Genomic DNA, 14,910 nt, shown 5'->3' on the forward strand with positions numbered 1-14,910 from the left:
CCCAACTTAGTTCAAAATATGGATAGTAATATCATCATAATTTGTAATTATTATATTTCCAGAATGTGGCGTTATAAAATAAAATGAAACAAACAAACAAATAAATGAATAAATAAATAAATATTTGAAATTAAGAGGTTTCATTTTTTTTTTTTAATGCATAATGTTAAAAAATTGCCCTGTCATTTTTTTGAATAGCTTTCTTATATATCATAATTAAGTCACTGTTTACAAAATAGACGATCATCTTTTATTCGTTTCGTTTCAATTATTTTAGAATTCAGTTTATTAAAATAAGAAGAAAACTGTTTTTATTTATATTAGGATATAAGAGAGTGAACATACAAATAGGTTATTATAAAGCGACAAAAAAAAAATAATGATACAAGAATAAAAAATTTAAAAAGTCCAACGATCTCTAATAGATGAAACCCATTCAGGGGCACCTTCAAAGCCATTTTTGCCTTGTTGATAGTCAGCAAAGGCTTGCTCTATTTCACGCCTAGTATTCATTACAAAAGGACCATGCTGAACTGTAGATTCTTTAATAGGTTCACCAGCAATAATAACAAAATGACAATCATCCGAAGTAGATTCAATAGGAATAAAGTCACCTTCATTATCACTTAAAACTAAGGTATGATGTGCTTCTGATGAATGATGATTACCACCAAATAAGCCCGTACCTGAAATTGTATAAATAAAGCCTGCATAGCTCTTGGGAATGATTTGTTCCATCTTTTTCCCCTTTTTCAATTTAACATCAATAAACATAGTAGGTGTTCTAGTCATGACAGGACTTTTAACACCATAGGATTCACCTGCAATGACTTTAATCGTCACACCTTCTTCAGGAATAACTTGAGTTACTTTTTCTTTAGGATATTCTTGATAATTGGGTTCTGACATCTTGTCTTTGCTCGAAAGATTAACCCAAAGTTGAAGACCATGTGACCTCTTATTACTTGCAGGGATCTCAGCATGAACGATACCACGAGCTGCAGACATCCATTGTAAATCACCAGGACCAATTCGACCTTTATGACCTTTAAAGTCTTCATGTAAGAATTCACCTTCCAACATATAAGTTACCGTTTCTATAGATCCATGGTCAATATTCAATATTCATTTACTCTATTATTGTATTTATTTAGTTATTTACCAAATCCTCTATGAGGATGATCTGGGAATCCTCCAGGAGCATGAACATCAAATTCATCCAACATTAAGAAAGGATCCAAGTTACGAAGAGCATTGCTGCCAATAGAACGATACACTATTATTATATAAAATAAAAAAAAGTTAGTATTATTTATAATAATATTTATATGTATGCTTATATTAATACCTTTAGCACCCACTCCATCCATTTGTTCTCTTGAAAGAACAGCCTTTGTAATGGTTCTAGCAATCTTAGTAGCAGTAGTTATAGAGGATATCATAATATTTTTAATTTTGATTTAACAATAATTTTATGAAAAAAAAAAAAATCCCTGACTTTTATAGTAATTCATTGTCTTACATAATCCTTACAAATGCTTATTAAAATTATTTGAAATAAAAAAAAAAAAAAAAAAAAAAAAAAAAAAAAAAAAAAAAAAAAAAAAACAGTCTCAAATTATTTGTAATCTTACATGCATATTTTATTCATTAGTAAATTTTACTAATCAATTGTAATGATTTTATGTTATTTCTAAATACTAAGAACATTATTCTTGCTATCTTTAATTCTATATTTTCCATACTAATATGTTTTAAATGAATATAAATATTTATATATATATATATATATTTAAAAAAAACATTTATAAAATTAAATGAACTTACTGATTTTGCTGGATCGAAAACTTCCCATCGACTTGCAGGAAAAATATGTTTATTTCTTTCATACCAAGCCCTTTCCACCACTTTACCTGCATGAGATTCATCTTTTTCTATGGTTGCATCATTGACAAAACGAATATCTTCATGGACATCAAAACTGAATAAAGGTCCAGATTTACCTCTTGCCTTATTTATGATGAAGTCATAAAAAGTATAATGCTATTCATACAAATGACCAGTTAGAAAAACAAATGAATACAAACTACAAATATTCAACTTTACATGAGGAATTATAAGATCTTCTTTAACATATAACAAGTTATCTGTATTTACACCACGTAACTGAGGAAATTGTTGACGACAGGCTTCTAAAAATTGCTGAATCGTATCTCCTTTCTTGCACTAGAATGAAAAAAAAAAGAGATTAAATTCTGTAATGTGAATTGAATTATGGTAAATAACAACATACTGTCACAACTTTACGATGTCCACTACCATCCCAATATGAATAGGTAATATCGATTCTCTCATCTAATTACATAAATTAGACTATTTTAGTTTCATACAATAAGAAATTTACTTTACTTTTAACTTTTTCTTGCTTTGCAATCCATTCTTTTCTAAGCTCTTCTCGTTCAATACGTTCTCGTTCCTCTCTTTCTCTATCTGGCAAGAAACTTGTATCAACTGTAGGATCTTTCATGAATCTTCTTTTCTTTGTTTCTTTTTTATTCTCTTCATAATCATTCTCTTCTTCTTCTTCTTCGTCGTCATCGTCGCCAGCAAATGATAACTTTAAAATTTGTTTCTTCTTCTTCTTTTTTCTCTTTTCATCACTAATTATTAATGAGCATTTTTATGTTCTCTCTCTCTTTTTTTTTTTTATTGTGTCCATTTTTCTAATTTATACCTTAAAGGTGCAGTTTTCGCAGCTTCTCGCTTTTGTTGTTCTTCCAAATTTTCTCTAATTTTTCGATAATCTTTTAATTCAGTTAAACCAATCGTACTACTTTTTAATTGCGATTCAATGTCTGATTTTGTCTTGACAAACTTGTCAGATCCTACACGAACTTCGCTCAACTAAAATTAAAAAAAAAAAAAAATGATCGATTTAAAGAATGAATATGTGTATACTTGTATAAAAGTTTTAATGTTTACTTTTGCATTTTTTTGACGCTCTTTTTCAGATTCTTCGTAAATTTTTTGTCTTTGCTTCTCAAACATAGTTTGACGAAGACCTTCAGCTTTTGAATCCATTTTCACTAATTAATTAAGACAGCTATTAAAAAAAAAAAAAATAAATGTATCCATATAAAGATAGACTCAAAGAATTTAGAAGTCTCTGCGGAGGTATAATTTTTTTTTTCCCCCTATTGAACCAAGAAAAAAAAAAAAAAAAAGAGTCCCCCTCCCTTCCATTTTCCCCAGTAGTGTACTTTTTTATTATTATTTGTAAAAGGCAAATGACAGCTGTCTTCAAATTTAAACAGTCGATTGCAAATCAACTTTCAAAGTTAACATCATGTCCATCTAAAGATATTTTAACATTAATGAGGCCATCCATTCCGACAAAGGGTGGTAACATGTCTATTTCTTTACCTAAACTCAACTTCACCATGAATGCACAACCAAATATAGAGGCAAAGGATATTTTAAATAAAGTATTATGTGCATACCTATTAAATATATAAAAATAAATATATACGTGTGTGTATAAAAGTAAAGTAACTCTAAAAAACCAAAGGGATTATTTATTTATTTTTTGATAGTTTGAATTGGATGAATATATTCAAAGAGTTACTTTTGAAAACAATAGTTTATTTTTCAAATTTCGAGAAACAGAGTTTGCAAAGCAAGTACTCCAGCAAGTTTACCAAGATCAAGAAACGTATGGTTGGGCACATATACCAAAACCCGTAGAAAGTACTGTATTAGTGGACTATAGTTCTCCTAACATAGCAAAGCCCTTTCATGCGGGTCATTTACGAAGTACAATTATTGGAAACTTTATTAAACAGATACATGAAGCTTTAGGCTACCAGGTTATTGGTATCAATTATTTAGGTGATTGGGGAAAGCAATATGGTAATATTAAGATAGTTTATTTACTTTTTGGCTCTCCCTTTTTATATTCACATATAAATATGTACATATATACTAGGTCTATTGGCTATCGGGTTCGAAAGATATGGAGACGAGTCAAAATTATTATCAGATCCAATTCATCATTTATATGAAATATATGTTAAAATTAATGCAGAAGCAGAAGCAGATCAAGAAATCAATAAACAAGCAAATAATTATTTCAAGCGAATGGAAGAAGGTAATAATAATAATAATAATAATAATAATAATAGATGCCTTTAATGGTCTTAATCCCTTTTCTTTTCTCTCTCTCTCTCTCTCTCTCTCTCTTTTACTTAGGTGACCCTGTAACATTAAAACAATGGGAAAGGTTCAGAAACATAAGTATTCAGTCTTTATCCGCCATGTATGAAAGACTTAATGTTAAGTTTGATGTTTATTCAGGAGAATCTCAAGTAAACTCATATATACCAAAAGTAATAGACATGATAAAAGAACACCCATTATCAAGCAATACACCAGAGAATGCATTAGTAATAGACTTGGAGAAATATAATTTAGGAACGGCAGTGATTCAACGAGCCGATGGAACTTCACTTTACGCTACACGTGATTTAGCAAGTCTATTGATGAGAAAGAATACATATCCATTTCAAAAGGCTATTTATGTTGTAGGAAGTGAACAGGCACATTATTTTAAACAACTATTTCAAATAGCCGAGTTGATAATGTCTCCATCTTTTAATTTACAACATATTCAATTTGGACGTATCAAGGGCATGTCTACGAGAAAGGGGACAGTCGTTTTCTTGGAAGACATTTTAGATACAGTGAAGGAAAGAATACTAGAGTATATGAAAAAGGATGAAGGGAAAAGCCAGTTGACACACTTGGACAAGATTGCAGATCAATTGGGTACATCAGCTATCTTAATTCAAGACATGAAATCTAAAAGAGAGAAAGATTACAAATTTTCCTTAGATAGAATGACAGATCCTAGAGGTGATACTGGTGTTTACTTACAATATGCACATGCAAGAGCTTATGGTATTGAGCAAAAGTCGGGTATCGAAATTAATCCAGATTGTGACTTTTCTTTATTAAAAGAAAAAGAGGCCATGAATCTAATTCAGTCTATATCCCAATTCCCAGAGATAGTTGAATTTGCCTTTTCATCATTAGAGCCAAGCACAATAGTAAACTATCTGTTTAAATTATCGAATGCTACAAATGCAGCAAATAATAGTTTAAGAGTGAAAGATATGGATATAGACATTGCAAGAGCACGTATGTTATTATTCTGGTCTGCACGTATCACTTTGAAGAATGGTTTACATCTTTTAGGCATTAAAGCTATTGATAGAATGTAGATATAAGACAAAAGAAAATTCTAAAAATAGTATTCAAAAAAAAATTAAAGTTATCTACAATAATAAAAACTAACGATCTACAGCCCCAATAGTAGTAATAAAGTTATACTTGGTCGAAAAAATTATTCCTCGGATATAATTGGTCAATTATTGAAGTTAATAAGAGGAGATAGTAGTAAATATTTCTTCAAGAAGGAAAAAAAAAGATGACACCCCCTTTCCTACATAATTTGTGTTAAAGGCTATTTTTGTTACTTTAACATGTTGATTTCATTCTATTTAACAATAAGTTTATCGGTATCGATATTGTTTTTATATATATGTAAGGAAAAGTAATATATATAAAGACATGCATAGTAGACAATCACTAAGAAAGATACAAAATTTAATATATTCAGACTTTTTTTTCTTTTTTTTTGATTATCATATATGTGTATTCTTATATGCTAGCTCTTGTATGCATTGTATTAATAAATATGATATTCCTTTTTTACTTTCTATATTAAGCCAAAAAGTGTGGAACGAATGAAATCTATTCTTTTGACATAGAAGGATTGTTACATTTATAAACAAATGATGGACAAACTTTTGAACCAATAGGAAATCAGTATAGATAAGGTAAAAGCACTAATGTCTGGCTTATGGTTCCTTAAAAAGGAGTTTTTTTTTTTTGAGTAGTGAACAATTTTAGCTTTCTCGATCGATTTATATAAAAATTTTACAACTAAATTCATTATGCTATTATATACAAACAACTAGCTAATACTACTTTGGTGATTGTATCTTTATAGGATATCATTTTTGTATACAGAAATAAGATATGTTTATCGTCCATAAAATAAAATAATATAATATCTTATTATGTAATAAATATTATCACTTCATAGAAGAATGTATAAAAAGTCTGAATCAGGGGAAAGTAATAACAAAAAAAATAAATAAATAGCCTTTCAATGTAAAGCAAGTGTGGAGCAGCCAATCATTTTTAATAATTTCTAGTGGCTAGTTTTGCTGTAGTTTAAATACACAATATGAATATCTTTTTTTTTTTTTTTTTTTTTTTTTTTTTTTTTTTAAGGTTGCCTAGGTCGTTCTATTGTTAAACATAAAAAAAAATATGTTTGTATTAAAGACGATAAGTATAAAAAAAGTTGCCTTATCTATCTTCTTCTTTTTCTTCTTCTTTTACCTTTATTTTTGCTTTTCTTTTCTAGTCATTTCTCTTTCTTTCTTATCCTCTCATTCTATACAATGACAGAGCAACGTAAAAAGAAAGCAATCAAATATCATTTTATTGATATGAATGATCCAAATAGGTATAAGAAGCTAAAAGTGACTAGAGCCTGTGATTTCTGTAGGAAACGTAAATCAAAGTAAATATATATGTTGTAGATACATCTATTTAAATCAGTGTAAAATAAATGAAGGATATTAATTATTCTCTTTCTTAACTAAAGATGTGATCTTGGTATTCCCGGCTCAGGTACCTGTTCTAATTGTAAGAAGGCAAAGAACATGTGTGTATTCTCTTCCATACCAACTTCTACAAAAAGTAATAGCAATAGCTTCACCAATCTAAAATCAAAAACAAGTTCATCAACTTCGATTCTTCAACTTAACGGCAATGCTTCTATTATCACTGAAAATGACTTTTCTGATTTATTTCAGTATTCCTCGACAAACATACAATATGATTTCTCCAATCTATATCAAACACAAAATCCTTTATTTTCTTTGGATTGTAAAGGCCGTTGTAATTATGAAAAGCATAGCAGTAACACATATATTCACAGTCATGTGTCTTCATTGGATCATATCACAAGTACTATTGATGAAATACCTTCGTACTCGAAACAAACTGAATATGAGTTATTTCATACCTTTTTTAATTATGTTCATCCATTTTATCCAATCTTAGATAGTTTTCAAATATTACAATCATTGCAATGTGATTCTAAACCGATACCTAATGCATTAAAATGGGCTATAATGGCAATTGCCCTTCATTTTACTCAACACTATCAAAAAGGTAGTTCAGCAACTTTAGCTACTATCTACTATCATCAGGCTTATCTTCTTCTGGATCACTCTTCTCCTTCTCTTTCATCTCTTCAAACATTACTTTTACTTTATAAATTTGAAGAACTTATGACTCCTGTAGGTGCGTCCCTTTCAACAGTTGCTCTTTCCTACTTGTACAAAGCATTAGATATGCTTAAAAATCTACTGCAAGAACAAACAGGACTAACTGACATGTGGACTATAAAGGATGAGTTCATTTGCCGAAATGGATGGATCCTGTTTATTATTATCACTACAAGTAGTAATGCTGATGAGAGATGGCGTGAATTACTTGAGGATTGTCCTACACCCTCTAGACTTCCATCGTTGATTGAGAGAGAACATTATAATAAAGGCGAATTTGATACGGCTTGCAATCTAATTCATTTAATCAATATCACTTTACTTTATTCACGCGTGATACGTTTTATTTTCGATCAGAGTACTTTATTTGCTAAAGACACTGCAAATTATCTTCTTGAATTCAATAAATTTGCTACAAGCCTTGATGTCTGGAGAGCATCAGCATCAAAACATCTCTCTCTCTCTCTCGTAGATAATCCCTCAATGCCTTATTCAGCTCAAGTTCATTCTAATACTAATAATGATGGTATATTGCATCATAGTATCTCCAAGACAGCTTTTTTTACAGCCTATCTTTGTTTGATCCATGATATCCTTGATGTCTTAATCTCTATTCATTGTGCTACTTCAAATTCTTACCTCTTTGATGATCTCCCAAGAAAGATAACTCAGGTATGTTGTAGAGCACACAGTCTGACAGTACATGGTAAAATAGAGGAGTCTCATTTTTTTAGATTAGCCTCTATCCAAGGTAGCCGACTGATTGCCTTTGGTCTTACCCTTTCAATTCAAGTACACATTTATTTTCAGGAACAAAAAGGGGAGACAAAGATTTTAGATGACGTAAAAAAGTTTCATACTTCCTGTATTTTATCACTTCAGATATTTGAGACAATGACTCTTACACCTCAGTTCTGCATAGCAATTCAAACTCTTCAAACACAAATTAAAGCCAACGAATGTTTATATATGTTAACTACCACAACAGTACATCATCAACGTTCATTATCTAATGACAGTACTGGTAAAAGTATAAGCACGATGTCGATACCCAATAGCAGTAGTGGCCATCTTTCAACCGATAGTTCTCAAAGTAAGGGTTATGGATATTTCAACCTACCGACAAGGAATTCTGCTGTCATAAATGAGGAGACAAATCACCCTACATTATGTTATTCGTCAACAGAGACCGATCACACCAGCAACGAAAAGCAACTATTAGATCAATTATCTTCGGCCAATGTGACTAGTATTAACTATTATTGTCATCAGCAAGAAAAAACAGTTTGGCCTCAAAGGCATCAACGTGATAGTTGGTCTCAATATCAACCTCTTAAACATGATACTATTGATGATAATATGTCTAAAATATCTTCTTTAAAAAAACAATATATTACACAGCAACAAGAGCCAGTGACACCACCTTCCATAAACATTATACCTGATTCTTACTTTCAATATCATCATTCTTCAGTCGCTGTTGCAACAGCAGTAAACTTCCCTTTTGATTCTTTAAATTTGACTTTACCCATTTTAAATTCAAAAAGCTGTAAAAATAAAAATAAAATACTAATATAGTATAAGATAGCATACTATTATACATCATATCATTCTATCATCTAAGGCAATATGTTTCCTTTTAATTTTATTTACGTGATATGTTTTGTTACATGCTGTTTTTTTTTTTAAAAAAAAAAAGAGACATTACTACATTGTCGGTCACTTAAAAAAAAAGTTTTATATTTATTGAGTGATTTGAAACAACATACTACTATTTTTTTTTCTTTTATATTTATATAAAGAAAGAATATTTCAATGGCGTACATGTATAATCAGATGCAACAAGGGCATATGCCTTATCATGATAATACATTCGGTCAACCTCTTCAGCCTCCCAGTCGCACTTTATGGTAATAGAGAACAAGAAAAAAAAGACCTTTTCAATGTAATATCGCGAAATTAATACAATCTTTTTTTATTTTTTTATTTATTTATAGGATGGGTGAACTTGATCCCTGGATGGATGAAAATTATTTACGACAATTATACTGGAGTTTAGGTGAAGATGTTTCATGTCGAATTAGTATTGATAAATATGGAGGAACTTACGCATTTATCGATTTTCCGGTTCATGAATCAGCCAGCAAATTCTTACAAACATATAACGGAACACAGATTCCTAACACAAGTAAATACTTCAAGCTAAACTGGTCCAATCGAGACGGTAATGGCATGCCAATTCTTAATCAGTAAGCAGTTTATTTTACAATTATGAAAAATGATTACTTACTTTTTTTTTTTTTTTTTTTTTTTTTTTTTTTTTTTAAAAAAAAAATAGTGTCTTGGATCCTAATGCAGGCGGTGGATTTAGTATATTTGTTGGAGATTTAGGAGCCGATGTTGATGACAATGTATTGTTAGCAGCCTTTCAAAGTCGATATGCATCTACACGTTCAGCTAAAGTTATGATTGATCCAGCAACAGGATATTCTCGAGGATTTGGGTTTGTAAAATTTATGGATGAAAATGATCATCAAAGATCTTTAGAAGAAATGCAAGGTGTCTATGTTGGTTCAAGACCTGTACGTGTATCAGTAGCAAGACCAAGAGCAAAATTTGATGTAGGCTTGAATCCTAATACTCCAGAATCAGAAATTACTACCGTTTTTGTGGGAGGCCTGAATAATACAATTACAGAAGAAGAATTAAGAGCTTATTTCGGAACATATGGTAACATCTTGGCAGTAAAAATTATCCCGAATAAAAACATTGCTTTCATTCAGTATGAACATCGATCATCAGCTGAACAATCTATTGCAGAACTAAATGGTTCCCATTTAGGAGGTGCAAAGTTAAGATTATCTTTTGGTAGGACTCAGTTAAATCTTGGTCCAGGGTAGAGTCAACTATTTTTTTTTTCTTTATAAAGCATAAAGGTTTACTTATAAATTCTATTATATAGAGTTCATTATACGCCACCTGTGAATACAGGTTTTCAACCTGTATATCCACCACAACAGCCTATGGTAGCACCACCACCCCCTCCTATTATCCCACAGCCTGTTATGCCTCCTCCTGATTTAGTAATGCCAAAGAAACAAGTTGACGTCAATCTTCAAAATGAAGAATTTTTAACTTTGCAAGAACAGAATTTTATGTCTTGGAATTTTACTCCTTTAAATGTTGGTGAAACATTAAAATAAAAATTATGATAAAACGTAATTTTCCTGAAAAAAAAAAAAGGCTTCAGCATGAAATACTTTAATTTTTTATTTTTATTTTTTTTTCCTTCACATTAATTATTTTTATAATGAGCTTTTCAAGTATGTTTTTAAAATGGTTCAATATATTGTTACTTAAATTGATATTTTAACATTTATATTAGATCACCATAATAATTCACCTTCATATAGGAACAGCAATAATATTAGTTATAGACTTAGAAACGGAAACAGAAATGGGAATATAGATAAAAGTGTTAATGGAGATGTAAATCATCGAGAACCTTCAAAGACAATTTTTGTTTCAGACTTAAATCCTAAAACTTTAGCTGGAACCCTAATGGATTATTTTGATAGATTCGAAAAAGTAGATGGCGTCACTCTTAATGAAGACGATGAAGGAAGAGAATTAGGAACAGCAACGGTTGTTTTCCAGTATGTTTTATCATTATGTGTATTTAATGTACATGGGCATTTATTTATTTTTCTTCCTCTTTCTATCCTTCTCTCTCTCTCCCCCCCTTTTTTTTATTGTCCTAGAAAAGTGCCACAAAATGCCAAAGATATTGTTGGACAACATAGAATAGATGGTAGAAGTGTACATGTAGAATTTACTCGTAATCAATCTTTTGAATCAAGTTCTAGTAATTATAATAATTCACGTTTATTGGCTAATACATTCTCAATGGGTTCCATGATGGGTCCTAAAACATTTGTAAAAGAATGGTCAACGTCAGATGATGTACGATTCATTTTAAAATATACACAACGTCAAGTCAATATTATATTTAATCATTTGAATGAATGCTATAAAGTAGAATATAAATTTAAGGATGTTTTAGGCGATATGCACGTTGAACGTGAAAATAACTTGACCATATTTACAATCCCTCTTCGTTATCCAGGTACTTTTTGGAAACGTAGTGCAGAGATACGAACTGGATCAGAACGATCAATGAAACGTGGCCGACAATGGGAAAGAGTGACGATGATACCTATTAAGCCTAATGTAAATATACCAAAACGTCTTCAAAAGCCTATTATGCCTATTGATCCTGAAGGAGTCATAAAGATTGGGAAATGGATTGTTTATCGTATCTCATTTTATCCCTCGCAAAGACATGCTGCTGATTTTGAGCTCAAGTTGAAAGAGGCTGCAGATTACAATCTTGTTCCTCGTGATTTGAGTATGAGAAAGCCCTTTATTAAGGTTATAAATGCCCAAGATTTACCTAAACCTTGGGGTCATATTGAACGTTGTTCTCTTGATTTGGACTATAATGTCTTGTACATGCTTGAATCGGTCATCTCATATTATTATTTGAATGAGCATAATTTAACGCCGGAATTTTACGATATGATTAAAGAGCTTGACCCAACGATTGCATGTGGTATTCTTCAGTTAATTAGTTCTAATAAAAAACAAGTATGGGATCCAACAGCAGAGTTTGCAAACATTTTCAATCGAATGGGAATGAAGGTCAAGGACCAGCGTAGTATACCAAGTCATTGTGCTTTATTACGAAAAATTATCATTACACCCAGTCATATCTTTATTCAACCCCCTATATTAGAAACAACAAATAGAGTTATTCGTCATTTTAAGGATCAAGCAGATAGATTTATTCGTGTTCAGTTTTTAGATGAAGGGTTTAATAGAGTTGGTGCAGGTCAGACTGAGACAAGAGATGCGATTTATAATAGAATTTTTGATATCTTGAGACGTGGTCTTCAGATTGGTAAAAAATGGCATGAATTTTTGGCGTTTTCAAGTTCGCAATTACGAGAGCAAGGCTGTTGGTTTTTTGCGCCTACGCCTGAATTGTCTGCTTCCAAGATACATACTTGGATGGGCGTCTTTTCGCATGAAAAGGTGGTTGCAAAGCATGCTATTCGCATGGGTCAATGCTTTTCATCTACTCGACCTGTTTATACTTTACAGCCTGAGGATATTCAACTTATAGATGATATTGAAAGAGGGGGTTATACTTTCTCTGATGGCGTTGGAAAAATTTCTCTATCTTTAGCGGAACAGGTTGCTATTCAAATGGATTTGAAACAAGTTCCAAGTGCATTTCAATTCCGTTTAGGTGGTGCTAAGGGTGTTTTAACTGTAGACGAAAACCTGGACAAGATGAATATTAAAGTGCAACTTCGTCCCAGTCAAATCAAGTTTGAATCAAAGCATTTAACTTTAGAAGTGATTCGTACATCAACATATATCCATGGTTACTTGAATCGACAAGTGATCACTATTCTTTCCTCGTTAGGTGTAAAAGATGAAATTTTTATGAAACTAATGGATGAAATGGTGCAGGACGTAAATATGCTACTTAACAAACCAGAGGAAGCTGTTCGTGTTTTATTAGGCAATGTAGATGAAGCGGGTACTGCTTTATCTATGGTCCCAATTATACAAGCTGGATTCTTAGCACGAGGTGATCCTTATATTAAAAACCTCTTAAACTTATTCCGTGTTAATGTATTAAAGGATCTAAAAAAGAAGGCAAAAATCATTGTTCCGAAAGGTGCATATCTTTTAGGTGTTATGGATGAAACAAATACCTTAAAAGAAGGTGAGGTATTTGTACAAATATACGATACATCAAATAATGGTGTAAATAGACAAGTTATTACTGGTGATGTAGTTGTCTTTAGAAATCCTTGTTTTCATCCTGGTGATGTACGCGTTGTAAAGGCTGTAGATAAAGAAAATTTACGTCATTTAGTAAATGTGATTGCATTCCCATCACAGGGTTATAGAGATATACCTAGCATGTGTTCTGGTGGCGATTTGGATGGCGATGATTATACGTATGTTATATTAAAATATATTTCTATTTAAAAGCTCTAACCTAACTTGTTTATATATATATAAGTATCTATTGGGATCCAAGATTATTACCCCCTACGACTTTTACACCTATGGAATATAAAGCTGCTCCTCCACAAACAATTGATGAAGTTAAAATTCGTGACATTATCAAATTTTTTGTTAATTATATAAGTAATGATAACTTGGGATCAATTGCAAATGCACATTTAGCAACTGCAGATATCAGTCCACATGGGGCAAGAGACGGGAAGTGTATGTTATTGGCGCAGCTTCACTCAGATGCAGTAGGTAATATATATATATATATATATATATATACGTATGTATGTATGTATGTATATATAAAAGGTTTTATTTAACACTTTTTTTTTTCTTTATAATAGATTTCCCGAAATCAGGAAGACCTGCAAAATTTACCCCAGATCTTAGAGTACATATGTTCCCAGATTTTATGCAAAAAAAAGATAAGCCTTCTTATCAGTCTAAAAAAGTGTTAGGTCGTATTTTTCGTGCTATTGATAAATCAGATTATAAAAACTATAAATCAACGTTGGTAGCAGAGACTGTTTATGATACTCGATTACGACTACCAGAGATGGAAATGTATATAGCCGAAGCACGACAATTTCGTTTACAATATAATCGAGATTTGCAAGCTCTAATGAACCAATTTGGTGTGCAAACCGAAGCAGAACTATGCTCAGGCTTTATCATTAAATGGGCTAATAGTAGAGGTCGAAAAAAATCAGACTATGAGCATCATCAATATACAATGAAAGCTGTAAAATCGCTCAAAGCTACATGGAAAAAGCGTTTTGAAGAAGAATTTTATGATTCTAATAAAGCCATAGATATTACAAAACGAAATTTATTTGAAGCAAAAGCAGCAGCTTGGTATTATGTTGCATATCATCCAAATGAAAGAAGTCGAGATATGTCTATTGAAGGTGGATTTTTCAGTTTCCCTTGGTGTATATTCGAGTATTTATGTGAGATAGCTAAGCGAGCCAAACATAAGGATTTGGAAATAGACGAAGCGACCCCAATTTCAGAAGAAAAGATTACAGAAGGAAATATAAAATTGATGCAGTTAAGAAGTAATTCACCTGTTATCATGGTTGATAATGATGAAGAATCTGAAGCTGAGGATGAATATGAAGAAGAAAGTGAATCAGAAGAATCTGATGATGAAGAAATTATTTCCTATAATGCTCTCACTAATAGTCATTACTACACAAGCAATACTGCTTCTCGTTCATCTAATCATAATGATACAGTGCGTGGTAATAATCCATACGCTATTGTAAATTCTGCTAACCGAAGGCCTTTGAATTCACAACAACCTGTAGTGTCAGCTGATGCATCAGAGGCAGAATTAGTTGCCGCACTTCTAGGTACTAAAGATCTGTAAGCATAATAGCTTTACCCC

At 31.3% G+C, this 14,910-nt stretch overlaps 6 protein-coding genes across 6 annotated transcripts; 4 read left to right on the forward strand and 2 right to left on the reverse strand.

Moving 5' to 3' along the window:
• Nucleotides 1-198: 198 nt before the first annotated feature.
• Nucleotides 199-1,554, reverse strand: BX663DRAFT_506128 (RmlC-like cupin domain-containing protein). Its single transcript, XM_051527156.1, has 3 exons — nucleotides 1,349-1,554; nucleotides 1,163-1,276; nucleotides 199-1,097 (listed from the first exon to the last, which is right to left on the reverse strand). Exons 1-3 carry the CDS (start codon nucleotides 1,440-1,442, stop codon nucleotides 400-402), a joined length of 906 nt encoding a protein of 301 aa, XP_051384007.1. The 5' UTR covers nucleotides 1,443-1,554; the 3' UTR covers nucleotides 199-399.
• Nucleotides 1,555-1,618: 64 nt separating this feature from the next.
• BX663DRAFT_506130 (FAM50A protein) lies at nucleotides 1,619-3,118 on the reverse strand. Its single transcript, XM_051527157.1, has 7 exons — nucleotides 2,983-3,118; nucleotides 2,735-2,904; nucleotides 2,410-2,660; nucleotides 2,294-2,355; nucleotides 2,107-2,226; nucleotides 1,828-2,043; nucleotides 1,619-1,744 (listed from the first exon to the last, which is right to left on the reverse strand). Exons 1-7 carry the CDS (start codon nucleotides 3,079-3,081, stop codon nucleotides 1,694-1,696), a joined length of 969 nt encoding a protein of 322 aa, XP_051384008.1. The 5' UTR covers nucleotides 3,082-3,118; the 3' UTR covers nucleotides 1,619-1,693.
• Nucleotides 3,119-3,248: 130 nt separating this feature from the next.
• Nucleotides 3,249-5,664, forward strand: BX663DRAFT_452746 (putative arginyl-tRNA synthetase). Its single transcript, XM_051523787.1, has 4 exons — nucleotides 3,249-3,485; nucleotides 3,594-3,909; nucleotides 3,986-4,147; nucleotides 4,249-5,664. Exons 1-4 carry the CDS (start codon nucleotides 3,288-3,290, stop codon nucleotides 5,277-5,279), a joined length of 1,707 nt encoding a protein of 568 aa, XP_051384009.1. The 5' UTR covers nucleotides 3,249-3,287; the 3' UTR covers nucleotides 5,280-5,664.
• A 701-nt stretch (nucleotides 5,665-6,365) lies between these two features.
• Nucleotides 6,366-8,523, forward strand: BX663DRAFT_353029 (uncharacterized protein). Its single transcript, XM_051522175.1, has 4 exons — nucleotides 6,366-6,398; nucleotides 6,494-6,652; nucleotides 6,737-8,096; nucleotides 8,164-8,523. Exons 2-4 carry the CDS (start codon nucleotides 6,531-6,533, stop codon nucleotides 8,185-8,187), a joined length of 1,506 nt encoding a protein of 501 aa, XP_051384010.1. The 5' UTR covers nucleotides 6,366-6,398; nucleotides 6,494-6,530; the 3' UTR covers nucleotides 8,188-8,523.
• Nucleotides 8,524-9,220: 697 nt separating this feature from the next.
• On the forward strand, nucleotides 9,221-10,663 carry BX663DRAFT_353067 (uncharacterized protein). Its single transcript, XM_051522176.1, has 3 exons — nucleotides 9,221-9,334; nucleotides 9,422-9,673; nucleotides 9,763-10,663. Exons 1-3 carry the CDS (start codon nucleotides 9,240-9,242, stop codon nucleotides 10,322-10,324), a joined length of 909 nt encoding a protein of 302 aa, XP_051384011.1. The 5' UTR covers nucleotides 9,221-9,239; the 3' UTR covers nucleotides 10,325-10,663.
• Nucleotides 10,664-12,944: 2,281 nt separating this feature from the next.
• Nucleotides 12,945-14,892, forward strand: BX663DRAFT_432681 (RNA dependent RNA polymerase-domain-containing protein; the record flags this gene model as incomplete). Its single annotated transcript, XM_051522950.1, has 3 exons — nucleotides 12,945-13,459; nucleotides 13,525-13,769; nucleotides 13,865-14,892. 3 exons carry the CDS (start codon nucleotides 12,945-12,947, stop codon nucleotides 14,890-14,892), a joined length of 1,788 nt encoding a protein of 595 aa, XP_051384012.1.
• Between the last annotated feature and the right edge of the window lie 18 nt (nucleotides 14,893-14,910).

This window comes from Cokeromyces recurvatus, assembly GCF_025118155.1.
Source record: "Cokeromyces recurvatus strain NRRL 2243 chromosome Unknown BX663scaffold_9, whole genome shotgun sequence".
Lineage (NCBI taxonomy): Eukaryota > Fungi > Mucoromycota > Mucoromycetes > Mucorales > Mucoraceae > Cokeromyces > Cokeromyces recurvatus.